The following is a 24,475-nucleotide window of genomic DNA, read 5'->3' on the forward strand; positions in this document are numbered from 1 at the left end:
GGGGAAAAAAAAAAAAAAAAAAAAAAAAAAAACAGGAAAGAGTATGAAGACAGCAACATTTTAGGACTAGGAAAGTAGGAAAGCATATATTAACTGATTAGAATAGCCAAAAAACCTGAGTTTTCTTTTTACCTGAGGAAATGAATAACACAATTTGCATCAATGAATTCCCAAAAGGCTCAGAAATTGGCAGCATCAGGTCAGCATCAGGTAAGTCTGTAAGTGAGGCTGAAAGTGGAACTGAAAACAGAGGGATTGGTGGAAAAATGGCTTATGAACCAAGAGCCTCAAAATCCCCTCTTTCATTCTTCATAGGTGGATAATTCCCCCAAATACTTCCCTCTCACAGAAGACTGGAGATTTGTTCTCTGATAATTAAGATAGAGGGTGTTTGGACTGGGTGTCTCAAATAGAACTGAGTGTGAGATTAAGTGGTAGTCTAACTATATACTACAAGCTGAGACCACCAACCCTCCTCTACTACTTGGTTCCCAGAAACCTATAGCCAAGGCTTATATCCCCCATGTGGAAGATTGGAAAATGATCTTCTTAGAGAATATGACCAGCCTTATAGAAAATTATGTAAAAATAATTAGGAATTCACCAAAGGAAGGGATCCAGCCAAATCATACTGTAGTGAGGCTCACCATGACAAAAACTTTTCATCAGCCTTTTTTGTATCCCATTCGAATGTAACCAAACATCCAAGGATTCCAAGACATGTGATTTTTAAAAATGCTATCATAAAAGGAAGAGATCAAAACAAACGAGAAAAAAAAACTTAAAAAAGGAGATTGCAGGACAATGAGCACTTTACAAATCATTAAGATTATCAGAAATAAATGATAGCCAAAATACAATTTCAATGAGTAGTAGAAAATGAATTTGAGAAATTATTACAAAAACTAGACCAAAGAAACAAAGAAATAGGAAATAGAAAGAAAATATATATTTTTTTTAAATTAGAGGATCAAACCATGAGGTCCAACATAGGAATTACAGGTTTTCTTGAAAGAGAACAGAGAAAAATGGAGGGGAGGAAATCATCAAAGAAATCATTTAAGGAAAACTCTCAGAACTGAAGAAACAGTTTTCAGATTAAAAGGGAGAATTTCAGTGCCTAGAAAAACTGATGAAAGTAGACCCACACTAAGGCACACCGTATTACAATTTAAGAACACTGGAGACCAAGAGAAGATTGTATTTGAATGTCAGAAGTTGAGTAGAAAGGCAAAGGTGAGCAAGGGCCACAGAGATGATCATAATTACATGGCAATGAATGCCACTTCTGGATCTAGCCCATTAAATTCTGCCTGCTCTACTCTAAAAGAACATCCAGTATCCAAAGACTTCTATCTCCAATTCACCATCTTAGTCCAATCCACTATTATCTTTCTCATGGAGTACTAGAATAGCCTGTAACCGGATTCTCTGATTTCACTCTGACTCCCTATAGCCCATCCTCCAGACAGCAGCCAAAAGCATCTTTGCAAAGTATAAATCAGATCTTTCCTCTCTTCCTTTTTGATCCCCTCTATGACTTTTCATTGCATGCAGAATTAAATCCAAACTCTTCACCATAGCCTTCTAGACTCCCCATAATATGGCTCTTGACTAGCTTTGGCTCTCATCATCTGTCTCTCTTACTACTTTTAGCCACACTGATCTTCTGTTCTATGTATATGCCCAGCACATTTGCAACGTAGGACATTTTCACCAGCAATTCTCTTACTTAAGATCTTTGCATGGCTAGCTCTTTCTCATCATTTAGGTCTCAGCTCATTTGTCACTTCCTCAGAAAGATTCCCTAATCAGCTTATCTAAAGTAGTCACTGACCCAACAGTTCTCTGGTCTATTTTATTCACAGCAGTTATTACCAGGTAAAATTAAGTTTAAATTTATGTGCCTATATATTTATTGTCTGCACTGCACTGTACTGTCTGCAAGCACTGTAAGGGCAAAAATAATGAATTCATTTTTCTTACTCATCATTGTATCTCAGCATCTAGAACAGAGACTTGCATGTCATAGGTGCTCAATAAATATTGGCTCAATTAATTTCTTAATAGATTATCCAACAAGAGTTCATAGTTCATAAAGAACACGGTAACAGAATACAGTTTCAGGATACACATGGTGACATAGTGGCCATATGCCTGCACTCCCATGTTTACTGCAGCTCTATTTACAATAGCCAAGAATTGAAACACAATTAAATGTCTATTGTCGGATGACTGGATAAGGACAATGTGGTATATTTGCACAATGTAATACTACTCTGCCATAAAATGAATGAAATTCTGCCATTCACAGCAACATGGGTGAACTTAGAGAAAATTATTTAAAGTGAAATAAGCCAGGCATAGAAAGAGAAATACCACATGTCCTCATTCATGAGTGGGAGCTAAAAAAATAGAAAGAAAGAAAGAAAGAGAAAGAAAGAAAGAAAGAAAGAAAGAAAGAAAGAAAGAAAGAAAGAAAGAAAGAAAGAAAGAAAGAAAGAAAGAAAGAAAGAAAGAAAGAAAAAGAAAAGAAAGAAAGAAGGAAAGAAAGAAGGAAAGAAAGAAAGAAAGAAAGAAAGAAAGAAAGACAATAATATGCTGAATTTTCAAAAGGAGAGAACAGAATGGAGGTTACCAGAGGTGGGAAAGGGGAAGGGGGAGGAGGGGTAAAGGAGGAATTGGTAAAGGGCCCTAAAGAACGATTACACTGTGTAATGTTGAATACACACAGATATGTACAATCAACTATGATTTGATTAAAAAAAAGAAAAACCTAAAGCAAAACAAAACGAAACAAAAAAATAAAACAAAAGTAGCCCATGGCTGAGGAGAAGAGGATAAACAGACTCACCATGGTCATGTCCAGAAAGAAGCCAATAGTTTTGAACTCTGCTATAATGTTCTCCATCTTCTTTGTTTACATGACTGAAGAATAGCAAATGTGGAAAAAGAAAAATTAATGAGGCTTAATGGACAAAAAGAATGATTACATTTTGCAATGAAGAACATGCTAATTATCCTGATTTGATCATCACACATTGCACACAGATATTGATAGTCAACTCTATACCCCACAAATATGTATAATCAATTATGCTTTAATATTTTAAGAAAAGAAAAATTCGTGATGGAGAAATACACAAATGGAGGGAAATGGAGCACGTGTGCGGAAGGGTTGTGTTTGATTAAGAGGAGGGTAAGCAAGCCCAGTTTCTCACTTCATGGAACAAATAACTTGGATTGCCCCTACAAAAGAGACCCTGAAGAGACAGGCTCTCCTGGATTCCCAAGAACATAAACTTAGATTGGTGTTATTGGACTGTCTTTCCACACAGGTCACATGACAGGCCCTATCTAGGAGACAGCAATTGCCTTACTCTACTTGGGCTGCCATAACAAATATCATAGACTGTGTGGCCTAAACAACAGAAATTTATTCTCTCACAGTTCTGGAGTCTGGAAGTCCAAGATCAGGTTGCTAACATGGTTGGTTTCTGGTAAGGGCACTCTTCCTGGCTTGCAGATGACCACCTTCTCAGTGTCCTCGCATGGGGGAGAGAGGGAGAGAGAGAGAGAGACAAAGAGAGGGAGAGAGAGAGAGAGAGACAAAGAGAGACAGAGAGAGAGCACAAGCTCTCTGGTGTCTCTTCTTATAAGGACACTAACCCTATCATAAGTGCCCCACGTGTGTGAACTCATCTAAACCTAATTATTCCCCAAAGGCCCCAGTCTCCAAATACTATCACATGGGGAGTTAGGACTTTAACAAATGAATTTTGGGGAAACACAATTCAGTCCACAATAGTAATGAAACTGACAGAGGAAAGAGGCAAAGTGACAGGATGGACTATTAGGGGATGCACTTGACTGGATAGTCCATAATCATATTCCCTTCTGGATTTGTCTATCTGTGGATCTCTCTGAGGCACTTCAACATTTCTAATTTTCCAACACCCAGCACTTCCTTTTCCTATCCTTCTACTATCCTTCCAAACTACTATATGATAAAATAAAGATTGTTGTATTCTAAAGTCATCCAATGGGATCAGTTTTATAGCCAGGAAAAGAATTTCCTTGTGTTTAATAGGTATGAAATCCAATACCTATATTAGGGAAGTAATGCATTCAAAGTCACACTGAAAATAAGATTTCAAGCCAGATTTGGGGTACATAGCTTCCGTCTCCCAGCAGAGAGCTTTTCCCTGTAAGGACTTGGCTATTGTCCCAATAGACCCAGGCCTCAGGTTAATTCTAAGGAAATTCAACAGAGATTTAAGGACTGCTAAAATGCTGGGTCACTGTGACACTCATTCTGTACTTTACTGTTAATTCCATCTTTCTGGACACTCTATACAAGTAACTGAAAATCAGGAAGACCCCCCACCCCCCAACCTTCTCCACCAACCTTTAAATCTCATTAGGGAAGAAGTACACTGTGAACTTGTTCCCTTGGCACTTCAGGTGGCAAAATCTTATCCTTTCCCAGGCCAATTAGAAGCTTATAAGCACCTTGTTCCTCTGCCAGCTGTCTTTGAGGACAGTGTGCTCCCTAAGACCCACATGACAATAAATATTACTTAACATAGACCAGTAATTCCATGTCACAATTGAAAATATCAAGATTACTACTGAGACTGAAACGTTGAGTAGAGAAGAGCCCCAATGATCTTCTGATTATGAAGCAATTGTGGGTGTTGGAACTGTCACCTTCCCAAAACTCAAGTTTTTTAGGAAGCTTTTTATGATTTAAAAAAAAAATCCACCCAACTCTGACTACTCAATTGCTCCACTTTACATTCTATTGTTTGCTCTTGTTCAGTTGTTACCTTGAAAACACTATTTCATGATGCAGAATTATCAATGTGCAAATGTATGCTTTCCCTAACTTACGCATTCCATATAACTGCTTCTGAGTATGAACTTGACTATCTGTGCTTTACGTGTTCTAAATTTCACTTTCCTGCATCTCTTTTCACTGACATAACAATCTGAAGTGTGGGGAAGCATAACAGCTAAGGATTGACAAAATATGTCTCATGCACCAAGTATAGCATGCTGAACAGTAAAATGTAATGATTCTCTTCAACACTGGGAGCTAAGTAGTTTAACTTTGATGCCCAAATACTTTACTACCTTTCAATAGTCTCCCTATGTCCCAGTGTCTCCCTTGTGTAGCTGCCAATAAAATCTTGATAAATCTGATCATTACAGAGTGACCAAAGAATGAAAGAAAAAAATGATTTTTCTCAAGGACATGTACACGTGGGAACTCTTCTGTATGCAATGGTAAGCAATAAACTTCATGTCTGGGATTGGATGGAGCAGAAATGCTATAGGTAATCTGGCTGTTGGTCTCCCACTCTTCCCACTGTTTTTGTTTTTGTTGCCTTGGGGGTTATTTTGTTTTTTTGTTTTTGTGTTTTGCTGTTAAGAATGTTTGTGGGAGAGGAAAAGAAGAAGCTAAGAAGGGGAGTTATTGGATCCTTGGGCCCTCTCTGCCAACTGGGTGAGAGTTGAAGGAAACAGAACACCTATGGGCTGCTTCTCTTGCTACATTTCCTCTTCCCTAATCCTGAACAAGAGCTTCAATACTGCCTTGTTCTCCCATTAATGAAGCAATGAATAAATAGATATCCTGGTGGCCTGCCTCAGAGAGGTAGCAATGTGGGTTCAAGCAGAAATTGGCTCTGATTTAGTTGACAAGCTGACACCCATTTCTAGTGTTTTTCACAATCTTTCATTGAGCATATTGCTTAAATTTGTTTTATTCCTTTTCTCCCCGTTCTCCTGTTTTCTCATCCCAAACAGAAGCCTACCTCCACCACCACCTCCAGGTGACCTCTCTTAGCTAACACACTCTTTTTGTTATAAGTCCCCTACCCACACACAATAGCATAAGCGAACGGATTAGGCAGAATGTTATTTTATTGTCACAAACCCTCTCCAAGCTGGAAATTGGGAAAATTCATGAATTATACATAAAAACACATACACAAAACTCACTGTGATAGTTGAAAGAAATTGTGCTATCTCTACTACCCACCTTCTAGTCATATAAGATCACATTTCCACCACGACATGCACGAATGTATCCAATTAGAATCATAGAATTGTCAAATGTCAGAGTGGGAAGGAAGTGTAAAGATGATTTTATTGTAACTCCTTCATTTTACAGAGGATGAAACTAATACCCAGACAAAGGACTTTCCAAAGGTCACTCAGGTAGTTGAGAACAGAAGTGAGACTAAAACAATGGGCATATTTATGATCCTCTGTGTCAAAACAAACAAACACATATTCAACCAAGATCTTAAGTGTATATGGATCCATCCTCCAAATGAGGAAGCACAAATCTTTTCAAAGCAAAAATGATCCCATTCATCATCTCTGAATATCCCTGTTCTTTTCTGCACTGCTTTGCTGCTTGTTGTCAATTCCCAGGACACTTCCCTTTCCCTGCCTCTGAACAGCCCCCATGAATGAGCAATTCCTAAATGCATTTGCTATGACGTATGCAAAGACAGCCACTCAGAGAAAAGGTCAGTGTCAGTGTCCTCTGTTTCCAAATATGTCTCTTTAAAAAAATCAGACATTACAATACTGAATACCAATTGCCTAAAGACTTACAAATCTCCTCTAGGAAAGTCCAAGGCTCCTGAAGAAATAGAAAATCCAATGAAAGTTGTAATGTGATTTACCAGACTGAAAAAGGAACACAAAAGGGACATGAAGAGACACCGTTTTGCTACTGGCCTGGGGAATTGTGCTGATGGGTCTGTAAAAGCGAAACATGACTCCTCATTCCCCTGTCTTTATACTCAGCCATTTCTCTAGTGCCTTAGAAAGCCAGACAGGTCCCAGACGTGCTCTCTGGTCACTAGAAATAGGGAGTCAGGTCTCTAGGGAACCTCAGAACAGAAAAGTGTAGCCACAAAGGTAAAAAGCAATTATTTCTAGTCATTTTGCTTTGTATTTCTGATGTTAGCCTTTTCCTGGTAGCTGTCAGTGTGCTCAGAACTCTCAATTTTCCACAACACAAAATCACACTTGCTCTTTTTCTTAGATGTTGCCAGATGTTATTACTCAGATGATACACACAAAGACCTTCACATCATGCCCAACCCATTTTGCTAGTCTCATCTTCTATCACTCTGTCTTGTGCTACAGCCATACTGAACAACTCTAAGTTCCTGCACACATCGTGTACTTTGAGGCCTCAAACTTTCTGTCTCCTGTATTTTTACAAATGGTGTTTCAAATTCTAGAATACCCCATCCCCCTTTTCATTCTTCAAGACTCAGTTCAAGTCACTTTCTTCTTAAAGCCTTCCATGATCCCTACTGTCACCCCAATTTAATTCTCCTATATATAATTTCTACTTTTCTATTAAGTAATTCACAAATAATTGGATACCAACTATTTTTTAGGTATGTGCTAAGCATTGGGAATAGCAGAATATAGACATGGTTCACATCCTCACAGAATTTTTTGAATAATGGGAAAGATAAATAGCTGCAATAAGTATTTTTTGTAGGATAGGTATAGGTGGCCATGGGTATCACTCACTTCAAGGGATCTATCCTAGTTGTGAGAGGTCAAAGAAGGTCTATTTGAAGAAGGAGCATTCAAATTGAGTCCTGAAGTTAGAACATGAGTTAGTCAGATGAGGAGGTTATTGCCTTCCAGACAGACAATACAGGCATAGGAAAAAACAATGAAGCAGGTAAAAACTTGGGCTGTCAAGGGAACTGAAAGAAGGGGAGGGGGTACAACATAAGAATTCAGAAAAAGGCCTGGCATTATAGTCTAAACTAATAATTCTGGACCTTAAACTAAGAGGAACAGGAAGTTACTGAAAAGTATCAGCACAGGGACTGTTTGGAGGGAATAAAATTACACACAGAGGCATGATGATGGCTTGGAATAGGATGATAGAAGTGGATACATTTGAGAGATATTACAGATGAAGAACCTATAGGACTTAAAGAGAGATGGGAGGTGTCAAAATGACAAAAATCAATAGTGCTATAATTTACTGAGTTAAGAAAATATGGAGAAGGGTCAAGATTGGTTCCAGGCAATGAAGCGGGTTGACAATGAGTTTGGTTTTGGAAATTACTGAATTTGAGGTGCTTATGAGATATACTAGAGGACTTCAAAAACTTCTTGGAAAATGGAATTAAAAGATAAAAATTAAAAATATACACTTTTTTACTCAATATAAGCTCCATCAAGTTCAAGACAATTTCGTAAGACGTAACACCAGCCATTTAGTCCATCCTTAAAGAACTGAGAATCCTGGAAATTCAACCATGTCAATGCGGTCTTTTCTACACTATTAAATGGAGAGAGGGAGGCGGGAGGGAGGTGTCGGTGATGGGCCATAATAACCATATACATTGTATATTGACAAAATAAAAATTTAATGAAAAATAAAAATAAAAAAAATAATAAATGGAGAAAATGGGTACACTTTAAAGATTTTTTAAGATTACAAAACAAAAAGAAGTCAGAAGGAGACAAATCAAGACTGTGAGGTACATGCCTAATGGTTTCCCACTGAAACTCTCACAGAATTTCCCTTGTTTGATTAGAAATATGAATAGGAACATTGTGGTGAAGGACTCTCTGGTGAAGATTTCCCAGGTATTTTTCTGCTAAAGCTTTGGCTAACTTTCTCAGAACACTCTCATAATAAGCAGAGGTTATTATTCTTTGGTCTTCCCAAAATTCAACAAACAAAATGCCTTGAACATCCCCCAAAACTGTTGCCATGACCTTTGTTCTTGACTGATCTGCTTTTGCTTTGACTGGACCACTTCTACTTCTTGGCAACCATGGCTTTGATTGTGCTCTGTCTTCAGGATCCTACTGGTAAAGCCATGTATCATCTCCTGTTACAATTTTTCAAAGAAGCACTTCAGGATCTTGATCCCACTTGTTTAAAATTTTCATCGAAAGCTTTACTCCTGTCTGCAGCTGATCTGGGTGAAACAGTGTTGGAAGCCATCAAGCAAAAAATTTGTTCAACTAATTTTTCAGTCAGAATTGTGTAAGCTGAACCAGTTGCCATGTGTATGGTGTCAGCTATTGTTTCTACTGTTAATTGCTGGTCCTCTTCAATTAGGACATGAACAAGATTAATTTTTTCCTCACAAATTGATGCAGATGGTCTGCCGCTGTGAGTTTCATCTTTGACATTATCTTATCCCTTCCTAAAATGAGTTATCCATTTGTAAACTGCAGATTTCTTTGGGGCATTATTCCCTCAGACTTTTCTTAAAGCATCAATTATTTCACCATTCTTCCACCCAAGCTTCAGCATAAATTTGATGTTTCTTCTTGCTTCAATTTTAGCAGAATTCATGTTGCTCTGATAGGGGTCCTTTTCAAACGGATGTCTTATCCTTCTTAGTGCCTTAAGCTAGATCCTGTTCAAACATAACAAGTTTGTATGAGTTTATTTTGGTGCAAAATTTGTTTGAAATCCATGCATAGCTTTTTTTAAATAATATGTGTTTTCCATGAACTTTTTGAAGACCACTTGTACAAGTGGAGACAACAAACAGTAAGTTAGGTGTATGGCTTTGGAGCTCAGAAGAGAGGGCTAACCTAGAGATATAAAACTGAGAATTATCAGCATAAAGACGGTAATTGAAGTCATGAAATAGGTAATTTTATTGTAGGGAGAGAGTAGAGTGAGTAAGGAAAGGTTTATGACATCACAACAAACATTTAAAGGTTATATGGAAGAACCATGAAATGAGATGGAGAAAGAATGGTCAGAAAGAAAGAAGGAAAACCAAGGGAGTGAAAGTTCTACAAATCCAAGGAAAAAAGAGTGAATTAAGAAGGAGGATTATCATCTGAGGTGAATGCTGTTGAGTTTCCAAGAAGGGTGGATTTAGCAATATGTGTCATTGTGACCTTATCAAGAACTATTTCAGTGGAGTTGCGTGGGGCAGAAGACAGATTGGAGTGGGCTGAGGTGAAGAAATGAAGACGTAAATGTAGACAATTCAAGAAAATTGTGTTTAATGGTAGGAGTGAAATTGTTCAGTAATTGAGGGGGCTGAAGAATATGGGGGGGGGGGTTGCTTGTCTGTTTGTTTGAACATTGGAAAGAGTAGAACACGTTTAAAAGCCAAAGGAAGAATCCAGTAGAGAAGGACTGGTTGAAGATATAGACAAATAAGAAGTTACCTGATGACATAAATCTCCTGAAGGCAAAAGTGTATGGGACCCAGAATATAGATTGAGGGATTACCCTTTAATAGAAGGAAGGATATCCCTCCATGCTAACATGGAATGTTAAATATTGAAATGTCTGCAGTCTCCAAGTTTGGAGGTAGAGTTGTCTCTAGGTTTAGTAGTAGAGGTTCGGAGGTAGAGTTGAGTAGGTAGTGAGGATATTTGCTGAGATTGGAGGGAGAGAGAATGATAAGAGGGAAGTTTGAGGAGACAATTTTTGGTCAAGCTTTTCACATGCCATTTTTGTTCTAAAGCTCCCCCATGATTATTAAGAGATAGTGCAATGAAGGGGTTAAGAACATGGGATTTAGAGTAAGAGTGTTTTGGTCCAAACCTTGGCTCCATCACCAATTACTTGTATGACCTTGAGTAAATCACTTTACGTTTTTGTCATAAGTTTCTTCATTTGTGAAAAAGGGATCATAATTTTACCTACCGTATAATTTTATTATGGAAATAAATTAAGTGTGTTGATGCACGTGAAGGGCTTAGAACAGTGCCTGACAAATAATAAGCACTGTAGTGTTGCTGTCATTATTAATGCTCTCTAAGTAGTATCTGAGTCCATTTGTTATTGGAATTCATGGAGATGCAAAAGGCAAACTACTGGGCGTGAAGGAGGGTGAATTTTTTCTCCATAAGTTGATATTTTAGCTTTGTAATTAGATCAAAACTACACCAGGGATATTCTTAGTCATATATATTTTTTACATCCCAGGATATCGGTGAATACCAATATATCCCAGTAGGGAGGACTTGGTCCATAGAGGATGGGACTGAGAGTGGTTTCTAATAAGGAGCCTTGAGGATTGTGTCCTGAGCCATAGAGTGATAGTTTTTCTAAATCCAGAAGCATAGACAACACAACCAGTTGAGGTTTTCAGTCTTGCTCCAGCCCTCTTTTCTGTCTTTTTTTTTTTATATTAGGAGAGAAAATGTTCACATCTGTGCCTGGAAAAATCACCATTTGTTTTTAAGTGGATGAAGTGGTACTGTTGCTTTCTGGAACAGCTTTGGAAATAGCCACAAAACATCTAGGTAAGTTCCATAGGAGGGGGGAACCTCAGCCCCAAAACACAAACATTTGCTCCCCACATTCACTGAAAAAATATTGTGCCAACTTAGTGACATGAATATAAAGATTGAAAGGCTGAAGATAAAGATACGCTTGGTTGTAAAAGATGGGGCCAGCTTGGGAAGAGTAGATGAGAACAATCAGTTAAATGCAGCTAGCTGATATAGTGCCTTGAAGGTCAAATCAGGAACGTGGGCTGTCAAACTTTGCTAATATAATCTGCATTAGTGGAAAGCCTAAATTACATGTACATAATAATATTCCACTTCGTTATTTTCAGAACATCCTGTACATATGAAATGGCTAAGTGTTGCCTAGCAGAGGTTCCACCAGACCTGATCCTGCCTGATTTATAATTAGCACATTTATTTGTTAGTATGCAAATGAGTACTGCTATAGTACTTAGGAAAAATTGTGTTATGAAATAAGTGTAACGTTCTTCCCGCAATCTTGCTCCAAGTATTCATTAATGCTACCAGCCTTTTTATTTTGTAGATGGTACAAAGTTAAACAGCAAACCAGCAAATGTATGTGAATTTACGTGATGGCAGTCTAGTTGTGTTAGACTGAGAAAGTGCTATTAAGACATGGCAAATCTTTGAGTGAGTAGCAATCGTGTAAAATGGATCTCACAGCAGCATATAATACAGTTTAGAGAAGGTGCACACTGGAATAAGCAAATACAAAACTTCCCATTTGTAAGCCCATTTGTTCTAATTTAGACTTTTGTACAGGTAAGGCAAAAACTCTTTGGAGTGAAGATTCAAAGCCTAGCTCTACCACTTACTAGCTGTGTGACTTCAGCTGAGCATGATTTTATGTGCTTAGAACATAGGTGATTCTCAACAAATATTAATTGTTGACTTCCTCTCTCTATATATGAAGACATAAGCAGTATGGGGCAATATAGCATAGTGGTTAAGCAAGAGGGCTCTGAAGGGAGAGTGACTGAGCTCAGAATTTTGACTCCACTACATTGACTATATATCATTTTTTTTTCCCCCTTTTTGTCTTTTTTTGTGACTGGCAATGGATTGCAACCCTCAGTGTCACGCCCGTACCGGACCAGGACCGGCAACGGGATCGCAACCCTCGGTGTTGCTCCCGCACCTCGCTCAGCCAGTGAGCGGCCAGTCTGTATGTGGGATCCGAACCCTCGGCGGGAGCATCGCCACACTCCCAAGCGGCGCACTGTAGCAGTGCGCCACCGGGCCGGCCCCGACTATATATCATTTTGATTTACTTATTCAACTTCTTTAGTCCTTGATTTCCTCATATGTAAATTGAGCATCTTAGTAGTCCTGCTTAACTCATGAAGTGGTAGTGAATATTTGATAAGATAATCCACACAAAGCACTTAGCAGAGCTCCTGCAACACTGAGTCCTCAATAAACACTAGCTCTCAAAGTGTTACCCCCAAACTTTGTTTATTTTGGCTTATGCCCAATCACCTCCACTATAAATGGTCTTCTTAAGGACACTTAACATTACCTCTATGTTGCTTAATCCAGTGGACGTTCCCACATGACTTTTCTTCAGCATTTAATGTGGGTGACTAATTTCCCCTTGTTCAAATGTGAAAACAAGGAAGATTTTAAGAAGATATAAAGAGGTGGTGAATTACTTTGAGGATAAAATTTTGAATCAGATGCTGGAAGGGGATTGTGGAGTCTCTGTCTCCAGAGCACTAAAAAGTTATCAGCTAAACCATCACATGTGTTTTGGATACTTACCTGGCCAAAGACGGGGGCTGGTTCAGATCTTCTCTGGAGTTTTCTTTTTGCCTTTAGAGTCTGTGATTCTTCCAAATTAGTGAATGGTAGCAGCTTCTATTTGTGCAGCAATAGCTAAAATACAGACCTAGGCATTTTGCATGTGTCCCTGCAATCCTCACAACACCCCTGTATAGTAGATATTCTCCACATCTTAAAGTTGATGAAATAGACTTAAAAAGGACAGATAACAAGGTCATGAAGATAGCGAGTTATAAATCTAGAGTGTATATTTATTTCATTTATTCACTCATTCTTGTATAAATTTAACTGATATTTGTTGGTCACCTCTTATGTGTCAGGTGCTGTCTTTAGCACTGATGTACAGCATTGAACATACAAGATAAAATCCATGCCCTCATGAAATTTGCATTTTAGTAAGGGAAGAATATGACCTAGGACTGTCTGGTCCCAATACCTCACTCTGTTCTATAATCTCATATAATGCACTGAGGTGCCTTTGTGTCATGTTACCATTTTACAGTGAAGTTAAATTTTTCCCTTTTTAGACACAGCAGAATGTTGCACCAAGAAAACCGAACTACTATCTCCAAATTCTTCCTCCTGGGACTAATGGTGGGGTCTGAACAGCAGCAGCTCATCTTCATGTTGTTTCTATGCATGTATCTGGTCACCATGGTAGGAAACTTACTTATCATCCTGGTTATTATCAGTGACACTCACCTCCACAGCCCCATGTACTTCTTCCTTGCCAATCTATCCTTCACTGACATCTGCTTCATAAGCACTACAGTCCCTAAAATGTTGGCTGACATTCAAAGCCAGAGTCCAACCATCTCCTTTGCAGGATGCCTTACACAAATGTATTTTTTTATGTTCCTGGTGGACCTAGACAATTTCCTTTTGGCAGCTATGGCATATGACCGGTACATTGCCATCTGTCACCCATTACACTATGCTGCATTACTGAGTCCCGAGCGCTGTGCCCTGTTGGTTGTGACTCCATGGGTTATTTCCAACCTTGTGTCAGTACTGCATCTCAGTCTGCTGAGCCGCTTGACTTTCTGTGATCAGAGAGCAATCCCACACTTCTTCTGTGACCTGGAACCCATTTTAAGACTTGCTTGCTCAGACACCCAAATCAACAACTTGATAATCCTAGCCATTGGGGGAGCAGTTATCTTCATCCCCTTCACCTTAATTCTTGTCTCCTATGCCCTTATTGGCAGAAGTGTGCTTGGGGTTTCATCAGCCAAGGGGAAGTGGAAAACATTCTCTACATGTAGCTCCCATTTCTCAGCTGTGTCCCTTTTCTATGGATCCATTGTTGGGGTCTACTTTCTCCCCTCTTCTGCAGAAAGAGATAAGGTGGTTGCTATCATGTATACAGTTGTGACCCCCATGATGAACCCCTTCATCTATAGTCTAAGGAACAAGGACATGAAAAGAGCACTGAGGAGACTACTCAGCAGGAAAAGCTTTTTCTGGAGATGGTGAGCCCTACGATAAGAGATACCTATGTCAGCTTCCTAGACTTGGATGAGCACACGGAGGGTCCAGAACCTCAGGCTACTGTGCTTCCTTGGCAGTTTCCTTTCCATCCATTTCCTACCCCCAATCCAGGCCCAAGACTCTATATTAGAGATTCATCTCCCCTTAAAACACACACACACACACACACACACACACAAAAAAAAAAACCTCTCCTTTATGCCACAGTCTTCACCCCTTCTGTACAGAGTTTTCCCTGAATTAGCTTCAGTTGTGTAGTCAATGCTTAATAATAGTTCTCTAATTTTTGGTTTGTGTCTCCTTTCTCCCTCTAGCAAACATTAAATGCTAGATCATAGATAAGAAGAAAAGGCAGAAAGGAAGGCGGGAAGGTGAAAGGGAGGAATTGATGATAGCTCAAAATACAACTTCAAAACAGTAACTTGATTTTCACAGTAACACTTTGAGGTAAATATTATAGTGTTCCCATGTACTAGGAGAAAAAATTGTATTAAGAGAAGAAGAGAAAAAAACTGAGGCAAAAACAATCATGTCACTTGTTCTGCTCTGAGCCCTACAGAGGCTCCCCACCAAAGTTAAAGTTCTTCAGCATTTAAAATCTTCTATCACCTGGATCCTCCTACACTTTTAGGAATATGAGTCATCACTCACTACACCCCATCATCCTTGGCTCACCCTGCATTCTACTTACACTGGACATATTGTCATTCCTTGAGAAGTCTATGAATTTGCGTGACTCTTGCCTTTGTACATCTTATGTCCTTTCGCTGTGTCTCCCTCTCCATTCTCTCTTCCTACAGACATTCAACACTTTCTTGAAGGCTCGATATCAAGTGTTACATCTTCTGTGAATTCTTTCACAATTCTCAAACCTTTCTAGGTAAAATTACTCCCTTTTCTCTTCTAGGCTCCTATTGCACTTTATTTTGCTATTATGTCACTTATTGCTTATTATAATTATCAGGGTATGTGTTTCTCTTATCCAAGATGCCCTGAGCTCTTTGGGAGGGGGGTAACACTATGTTTTATTAATCTCTGTAGCACTAGCCTAAGTATAATGCGTAGAACTGAGTAGGTACTCAGTAGGACAAATCGAATAAAGAAGCTGTCATTTTTCAGAACAGAAAATTTAGCTTTAGTTTATTTTCTGCTGACTTTTTGAATAATCCTAGATGAATCAATTAATGTCTTTGAGCCTCAGTGTCCCGCTGATATAATCTGTGAATCAGTTGTAAACTTCTGATTCCTCGATACCCCTTTTGACCATATAGGACACTCTGCTGTTAAAATATTCTGATAGAGGGCTGTGAAAGTGCCATAATGGATAGGTGCCAGGAGTCCAAAATAAATCGAGAGATATAAAGAAAATCAGGCATTAAAAATACACAAGAAAGGCTGGCCCGTTAGCTCAGTTGGTACAGCCTTATAACACCAAGGTCATGGGTTCGGATCCCTGTACTGGCCAGCCACCCCAAAAATAAATAAATAAAAATAAACATACACAAGAATATGAGGGCCAGAGGAATATAAGAATTACTGTTCGAGTATGAGAGTTAAGACATAATGCCTTGGCCATTTTATGCAGTACCTATATAATATCCTAACGTTTGATCATGGAGGAAATTTCAGGCTTTTCATTCATGTGGTATTGCCACAATGTATGCCACTGAGTTATACTCTCCAGGTTGAATGAACCTGGTTCTTCTTTTTATGACATCTTTCAGGGCTGAGTTTGTGGCTTTGTGGTTACACAGGCACCACAGCGGTCTAGTCACTGCTACTCAAACTGTAGTTTGCAGACCTGTGCTAATCATAAAACTACTTTTTATTGCTCCACAGAGATATTGGGGTGAGATAAGCTTAGAAACTGAGGGTGAGCATTTGGAAACACAGAGAAATTTCACATTGCCATAAAATTTTTGTTTTACTTTGCAAGAGTGTCAGTCGACAAAAATTTGAAAATTAAAAAAAAAAAAAAAGAAAGCTGGTCATTTAACACCATTTGACTAACACTGGATTCTTCTTCTCCTTCTCCTTTTTCTTCTTCGTCTTCCTCTTCCTTTTCCTCTCCCTCTTCCCCTTCCCCCCTCTTTCTCCTTCCTCTCCTTTGTCTTCTTCAAGATAAAAAGTTAAGCAGCACCCTGTATGATGAATACCTTTTTAGCCAAAACAGTTAGGATTTGATATTTACTGGTTAATTTTAAAAGTCAATTTACGCAGAGTCTTTAAACATCCACCACACACACACACACACACACACACACACACACACACACACACACACACATTTATTTTTCTGAATATTCTATTTTGACTTACGTCATGCAAAGATTCATTCTTTAGCTAAACTTTGGATGTAGGGCCAAGACACTTTCTTGACTGTGGGTCAACTGACTGAGTTCTGTGTAATCGTTCTCACATAAACCTCACCCATAATGCATTATCTTTAACTTCCAGTTTTAGTTTCTTTAAAGTGAAGCAAGAACTTAAAGACACTCACAAAGCCAGCTAAGTGTATAGTCTTCCCTGGGTAGTTTTCAATTTTGTCCCCATCGTTTTACATCCAATTCAGCATCACTCTTTTTAGTAGCCTGCCTTTATTGGGTCTTTTCAACACATCTTGTGCAGTTCTTACCCAGACCAGCCTTGAACTTTATAAAGGAGCCTTTTCAAGAAATACATCATTTCCATTTTTAAAAAACAATAGATAATGGGGCTTAACAAAACAATTATTACCATGTAGAAAATGGATATGGCCTGCTCTTGGTCTGGAGAAAGGTTGACAGAATGTCACATATGCATAAATATAAAGGCCCCATAGAAAAGAATGGCAGCAGTCAGGTGTGAGGAAAAGTGGAAAGGCTTTGGATTTGACTGGAGCTGAGAGAATCCTCAAGAGAGTGACATTGATAAACATGTAGGCCATAAGGATCACCAGTAGAGAGCTTATCTGGATGAAGTCCCAGTAAAAAAGAACAAATAATTTATTATGTGGGTGTTTCAGCAAAAGAAGACCAAGAGTAGGGAAGTGTCACAAAAAAAGCTGCTCCTAATTTGGACCCATGTAAGCTAAATGTAAAGGTTCAACCTCCTAAAAACACAGTATGATTAACTCCATGCTTGTAGCATACAGTCACCGTTTAGATGCAACAAACCTGGGACAAGGTGACAGGATAAAGCAGGGGATATCTGATTGAGATGGAAAATAGCATTCATTTGTCACAAAGAGCAAAAATACCAGCATTTGGATTATACAACAAGAGAAGGAAGTCGTCTTCTCCTCCTGTGGCAGGGGACAAACAGAAATCTACGAAGAATAAGCTTCAGAGGAAGAAGTATGTGGTAGTATGGAAATGGGACTAATGCTGATAAGGACCAGCAAGCAAAGGTTTCTCACCAAAGGGACTCATATACCAAGACAGATACCCCAAAGGGGAACACTTGGATTTGAGGATCATATGTGATTCTAGATTAAAAAAAAAAAAATTGTTGCTAAACTTTGTCAGCAAACTGTGATTTTTTTTTTGTGGGTCCCTGACCACAACTACTACATCTTATTAGCTCAACAGAAGAATGTTCCATTAGTAGAAATAGCAACAGTTTGAATTTTTGTACACATACACACACACACACACACACACACACACACACAAACACACAGACGTCGATGGAGATATAGAGATATTACCCTGGAATATAGACTGTTGCTAAATACAAGAGTTCAGGTCTTTATTTCTGGAAGCCTGAAGCATAGGCCCTCCTATAGATCTCATCTGGGAAAACAGTCATTAAGGTTGTCTGTGATGTCAACCAGATCATAGGCTCTCACTCTCCTGCATAAGACATAGCCCAATGTTTTGTGTGCAGTAGATGATTTGAGAAATTTTCATAGTATTTTGGCTATGCAATCCAGCTTTGGGAAGATAACTAAAAAAAATCCAAAAGAAGGAAACAGTGTTTAGTACAAAGGCATTAATTGCAAAGGTCACTGAATTTTGTAATTCACTTCTATTTTATACATTCCAATATGTAGTTATGAGCATTTGGCTTCTGAAGTTCATTAACTCATTCCACGTGCATTTATTTACTCAGGATTTTGCCTAGGCCATGCACTGTTTTATGAGCTGATAGCACAGAAATAAAATATACAGTATGAAAGAGCTCACAGGTTAGAGGTGAAGATAGTCACAATACAGGGTAAAAAGAGTATGTAACTCAGGGTAAATATGAGCACTGAGTCCAGGTAACTTGTGTAAGGCTTTGGGACCAAGTGACTCAAGATTCCTTAGGATATTAACTGACATTCTCACTGCTTTGGAATGATATCATTCTGACATAAAGTATCTGCTATTCAGCAGGACCGTGGAATTGAACTTCTCAATGTCCTCTAAGACCTTGTCACAAAGTACTTTCATATACAGTACCCTACTTACTTCTGCTAAAATCTTACACTTTAAAAAACTGCATATTTTCTTAGGATTAGGGAATTCTAGCACACCCCCCAAAATGCCCCTCAAATACTCAGCATTCACTTGAATATATTTTGTATAATTGGAACAGTGATAGGAACAGAAAGCAATAAAAATGAAGCAGTAATCAGGATAGGGCAATAGCCTACATTCCTGGGAGAGGAGCACAAAGCTAAGACAGGGGAAAAAAAAAAGACATGTTCACTTTGGATTTCACAGTGGTCAAGGAAGTCTTTGCTAACACTATAATGGTAGGCCAATTAAGTTAAATGTGCCTCTGAAAATGATGTTTTATGGTGTTAAATGTACAAGATAAAAACACTTGATACGAAATCTCACAGGGTTAGGGTTAGGGTTAGACTCTAGTATCTAGAAGAGAAGTTCTCATCAATGGCTGCTCATCAGAATGCCATATGCTGTTACTAGAAACCCATTCTAGATCTATTTATTCAGAATCTCCGTGTGTGGGCCCTCATCACATGTTGTTTGGTTTGTGGGGTAATCAACTTTATTGAGGTATTATTTTTATCCAAAAATGCACCCGTTTTAAGCAAACAGTTCAGTGGATGTGGACAAATATATACACCCATGTAACTAACACCCCACAATTAAATATAGAACATTTCCATCACTCCAGAAAGTTCTCTCCCTCCCCATCCCAGTCAATCCATCCCATCATTGGTCCTAGATAATCACTGTTCTGCTGTCCATTACTATAGATTAGTTTGAGTAGAATTTCATATGAGTGAATTAAGTCATACAGTACCCCCAAAACATATCATTTAAAAAGTTTCCACAAGAGATTCTGATGGGCAGTCAATGTCAGGAACCACCAATATAGAGGATAACATCAAGGACAGAGTCAAAGATGACCAGCATAGCCTGGATATAAGCCAAAGAGTTTGGATTCTAGAAGCATACGTTTATTTAAATTATGATTGGAAAAATCATTCCCATAAAATTCCTATGGTTCAAAACTGAGGGCCACAAAATATTATTGGATGAAGATTGAGATTTAGATTTAACTATATTTTGAAAACCTATAATGTGTCAATTACTACAGAACTAAGTGAAACACCTGTCTCTCAGATTCATTGTCAAATGCAAAATCCGCCCCTCCCTTTTTAAAAATTCTGCCTTGAAGGGAAGTAAACCAAATACCAAAGCACATTATTTAGCAGTATAAGACTACTGTGGCAAAGAAATGAGATCTGGGGTTGAGGATATATTTTAATAGACTCAGCCATGAGCACCATAATAGGGCTTACTGGCATGAGAGGAATCAGTAAGTATGTATAAAAGGCCGATTACCTGTTGTCATGGAGCAATGGTCTGGACTCTGCCACTCTCTCCATGAGTAGGTATCTTTGCCTCTTTATTCTCAAGATTCCCCATTTGCAAAATAAGAAGATTAAAACACATGCTTTCAAACATTGCTTCTGACTTCAACATTCCAGGATTCAATTTTAGTCAATTTCTCGGTAAAACTATTGCCTAACACCAATGCTTAGTATTAGTTTGTAATGTTTGTAAGAGGAAGCTGAACAAAAATCTCATTGCAAGAGGTTGTGAGTTCAAGTTATCCCAGCTCCTAGGGTGACTGAAGCATATGTGTCAGAAATAAAACCTTAACGTCGGCTCTCTTTTCTTGGAGTTAAAAATATGTTCTTTGAACATTACGTAGTATATCATTTTAATATTCTTTTAGAAGTCAAGTAGAAAGCCAAACAGGATGACAAACTTTATTTGAAGAAATTATGCCATCAGGCATTTGCCTTGGCTTTACATCTTTTCCTTGTTACCATGCAAGAAGAGAAAGGCCTACAAAAATAACATTAGATAAAAGTTTTGAATGTGTTTAGGAAGAGCATTTTTCTCTCTTCTCCCAAGTGAAGCAGAATTTTATGAACCCTTCACAGAATAGACATTTGAAATCCAAATTCAGGTTAACTTAATACAGATCTTCCAAGAGTATCCATAAATTCCCTGGGTCATGAAATTCACATACACAAGAAAGTCTATGTAACCCACAAAATTGTATCTCTATTTAGGTAATCATCTCAGAGATTTGTGTTCACAGTAAAAGAAGGGGCCAATCTAGAGAATGAGGCCAACGTAGATTAAAAAAAAAATTCCATATACACTTAGGTCACAATGTGAAAAGTCCATCCAAATGATAGTGGTATTAGAACATTTAACTGTATCCATACTGATAAGAATATCACACAACTCTATTAAAACCAAAAGACCATCTTCAGCTCTGTGCTCATTTACCTGGGACATAGCTCCCTGCCCCCTCAGGCTCTGGCTTTCTCCCTAGAGAAACCCTACTCTCTGGAGAAAACCTCTAGACCCCTACAGTACAAAGACAGAGCCCAGCTCTGTGGGACTCCTGGTAATTGCTGGGGGTCAGGGGAGAGAAGGGGGATGGAAGGGAAGGGAGGTGGAGGATGCTCCTGTTCATGGGGATCGCACCAGTGAATTCGGTGAAGGGAGCCTGGTGCCACTGGGAGAGGTTGGGGCAGGATGTCTCTCCTCTCCTCCTGCATCTGGGTGGGGCTGTGTCCGGTGACGGCTGCCCTTTCAAAAAATGTCCTTTGCCAGAAAGCACCAATTTTCTTGCTACGTGAACAAGAGCGAAGTGACGCAGTGACAAAGCAAGGGTGCTGCTCCTGGCTCAATCTCTCTCGTCAACAGCGATAATGTGCCACATCATCTTACCTTCCCAGACACGAAGCATCAGAGGATTAGCTATTAAAAGAAAGACATTTTCTCGCTCATTACAGCCTGCAATGTAAAACGTCCAGCGATGCAAGGAGTCCTGTTTTCACCATTAAAGTAGAAATTATTTCCAGCAGCTTTGGGAGAAAATGCAATTATGTTCCTTCCTGTCACAGTGTTTCCACACTCACCTGGAGATGAGAGTGCCCTATTAAAATGGACTCATCTTCTTTTGAATAATGTCAATGAATGGTCTTCTCTGACCTGGAGGTGGGGCGCTGCTCCTGGACTCCTCATCCCTGGGCATCCAGGGTCACCAAAGGCAGAGGTAATGAGGCAGCACTGAGTCACTGCCATTGGCATGCAAATTGCAGGAAGAAGAAACTTTTCTGAGAAAAAAGTGAATGGTTCCAAACAGAGCCCATCTGTTTGCCAATGGCCAGAGCCCACTCTGGCCAGAGTGCTACAGACGTTTTGGGCTGCTTTGCTGGTGAGGACCAGTACCCCTTGTCCCCCATGAAACCTCACAGTTTGAATCTGCTTAGCCACAGGTCTTTTCCCACTTGTCTGCTGCCACAGGGAAAGACACCTGGAGTTCCATTTCCACTGATACTGAGCTGATTGGCTTTGTGCAGATCTCTTAGCCAGCTTGGCTGTTAAACAAAGTTGGCTGAGGTGGCAATTTGCCTCCCTGCAGATCCACTGGGATTTGTTCTGGCCACTGGGCTGGTCACAGTCTCAAGCCCCTGACGCAGACCCTCTTCCCCTCTGTATCTTGGAGAGGAACCTGGTGAGAGAGTGTCGATATCTCAGTGCAATTTCATCCTCATAGATTTAGGATCAACATTCCAAAGACGAATCAATGACACCATCTGGCATCATGGACACTCATATCACCACCCAAAATACATATCCAGAATAGGTGAGTAACAGAGCTCCCCCCTACACGTGCACACCTTCTGTGTTTTTACTTCAGTATTTTCCTACAGTGGAGTGAGAATCTCTCCACTGTTATGATATCAGCATAGCAGTGATGTACTGTGATTTATAGTTTTTTGAAGATTGTTCTTGTCATGGAGTGGAAGATAGATTCAAAAGGAAGGGAAGGGAGAAATTAGAGCTGCAGTGGTTGAGGTATATATAATAGTGGAAGAGAGGAATGTAAAGAGACATGTCTGTATTCAAGACAAATTTTATAGATAAATATACAATATTTGCTAATTAATTTCAATTAAGAGGTAAAGGAAAAGGAGGGTAAAAGGATGACTTCTGGTTTTCTTGCTTCAATAACTGATTTTATGAGCATTTCATTTACTAAGATAGGAAAGACTTGACTTTGGAACAGGTTTTAAGGTAAAAATTGGAAGTTCCATCAGGCACCTTTCTTTCTGACCATTCCCCTTCAGTCTTAGAAATCTAGTGTAACAGATCAACTCCATCTTGTTAAGGCCAGCCACGCATGACCCCACTGTTCACAAAGAGTAGTGCTGTATTATCATTTTCAGGTGGATATAGCACAGACTGTGAAGGGAACAAGTCACCAGGCTGGCAATACGAACACAATGACAAATATGTTGATGCATAATTTGATCCACCATGCAGAAGTTTCCAATTAAAAAAACACAGATGTGTAAAATCATAAGTTTAGATGTTTGAGATATTTTTTCTTTTGACCCAGATATTTCATATCCTGTGGACCATATCTTGTGCACACCAAGGAAAGCAAAGAATTGCATAGTCATTCTAAAGATCACTCAAGGAAAAATGTTTTCTTCCTGGAACACACATAAAGCAAAGGATCAGAGTTATTTGACCACCTGCTTCACCAGTGATGCAAGTGCCAGAATCTCAAGTTTCTGGGCACATTATTACACTTTTTCATGTCAAGGGAGAATTTGTCGAAGCTGTCACTCTTGAAGACATGTAATAAAAGTCATGATCTGCTTCCTTCTTAAGCAAGAGACAAAGCCTAGGTTGCCATGACACTAAACAATTTAAGAAAAAGTAGAAAATTCAATCAATCAATCAATCAATTGGTCATTTTTTTTCACTTCCAGAAGGATCAAACAACTTACCAGGCATAATATGTCCTATTTTTTTAATGTCTTGAAGGGACAACCAGAGCTTTTCCATCAATTTTCTGTATGACAATACAAATAATTGAAACAAACAATCATACTTTGTTTCCTATTTAACTGGATATTTCAAGCAAAAATGTTAATGTTGCTGAAATGAGTTGATAAGTGTTCTGAAATCCCCACATCACTTGATACCTCTGGGCAATTTAAGCTGTCTTCATGATTAAAGCTTATAATACTAATGGAAAACATGCCTACAAAAACAGAGATTAACTTTCTGCACCTGAGAGCCCAGCTTCCCATCACTGATTAACAGGGCATAATATGAGAATGATGATGGTAAGACGTATATGTGAGTTGAAACTCCTGTCATGTTATTTTGATGCACTAAGCCAATCATAGAATCTTATGCTCACCCCCTTTAGGCAACAGTATGAATTTGTGAAATGTTTTTTGTAGAGTCAGAGTAAGTTTGTGGTTAGCTTGTTGAATCCTTCTAAAACCATGGCCAGGATCTGTTTGTCCACCCATCTTCTCTATCTTAATCAGTCAATCCATCTATTAGTCTATAGCAGGAAAAAATTATTTGAAGCAGATTACAGAGCTAAACATAATACATTATATACATAAAGC

The 24,475-nt window shown here is 38.9% G+C and overlaps 1 protein-coding gene across 1 annotated transcript; it reads left to right on the forward strand.

Moving 5' to 3' along the window:
- Window positions 1-13,574: 13,574 nt before the first annotated feature.
- LOC103591813 (olfactory receptor 1468-like) lies at window positions 13,575-14,559 on the forward strand. The gene has a single exon (XM_008574341.1). It carries the CDS (start codon window positions 13,621-13,623, stop codon window positions 14,557-14,559), a length of 939 nt encoding a protein of 312 aa, XP_008572563.1. The 5' UTR covers window positions 13,575-13,620.
- Window positions 14,560-24,475: the final 9,916 nt, after the last annotated feature.

This window comes from Galeopterus variegatus, unplaced genomic scaffold (genome assembly GCF_000696425.1).
Source record: "Galeopterus variegatus unplaced genomic scaffold, G_variegatus-3.0.2 Scaffold1033, whole genome shotgun sequence".
In the NCBI taxonomy this organism is placed as follows: domain Eukaryota; kingdom Metazoa; phylum Chordata; class Mammalia; order Dermoptera; family Cynocephalidae; genus Galeopterus; species Galeopterus variegatus.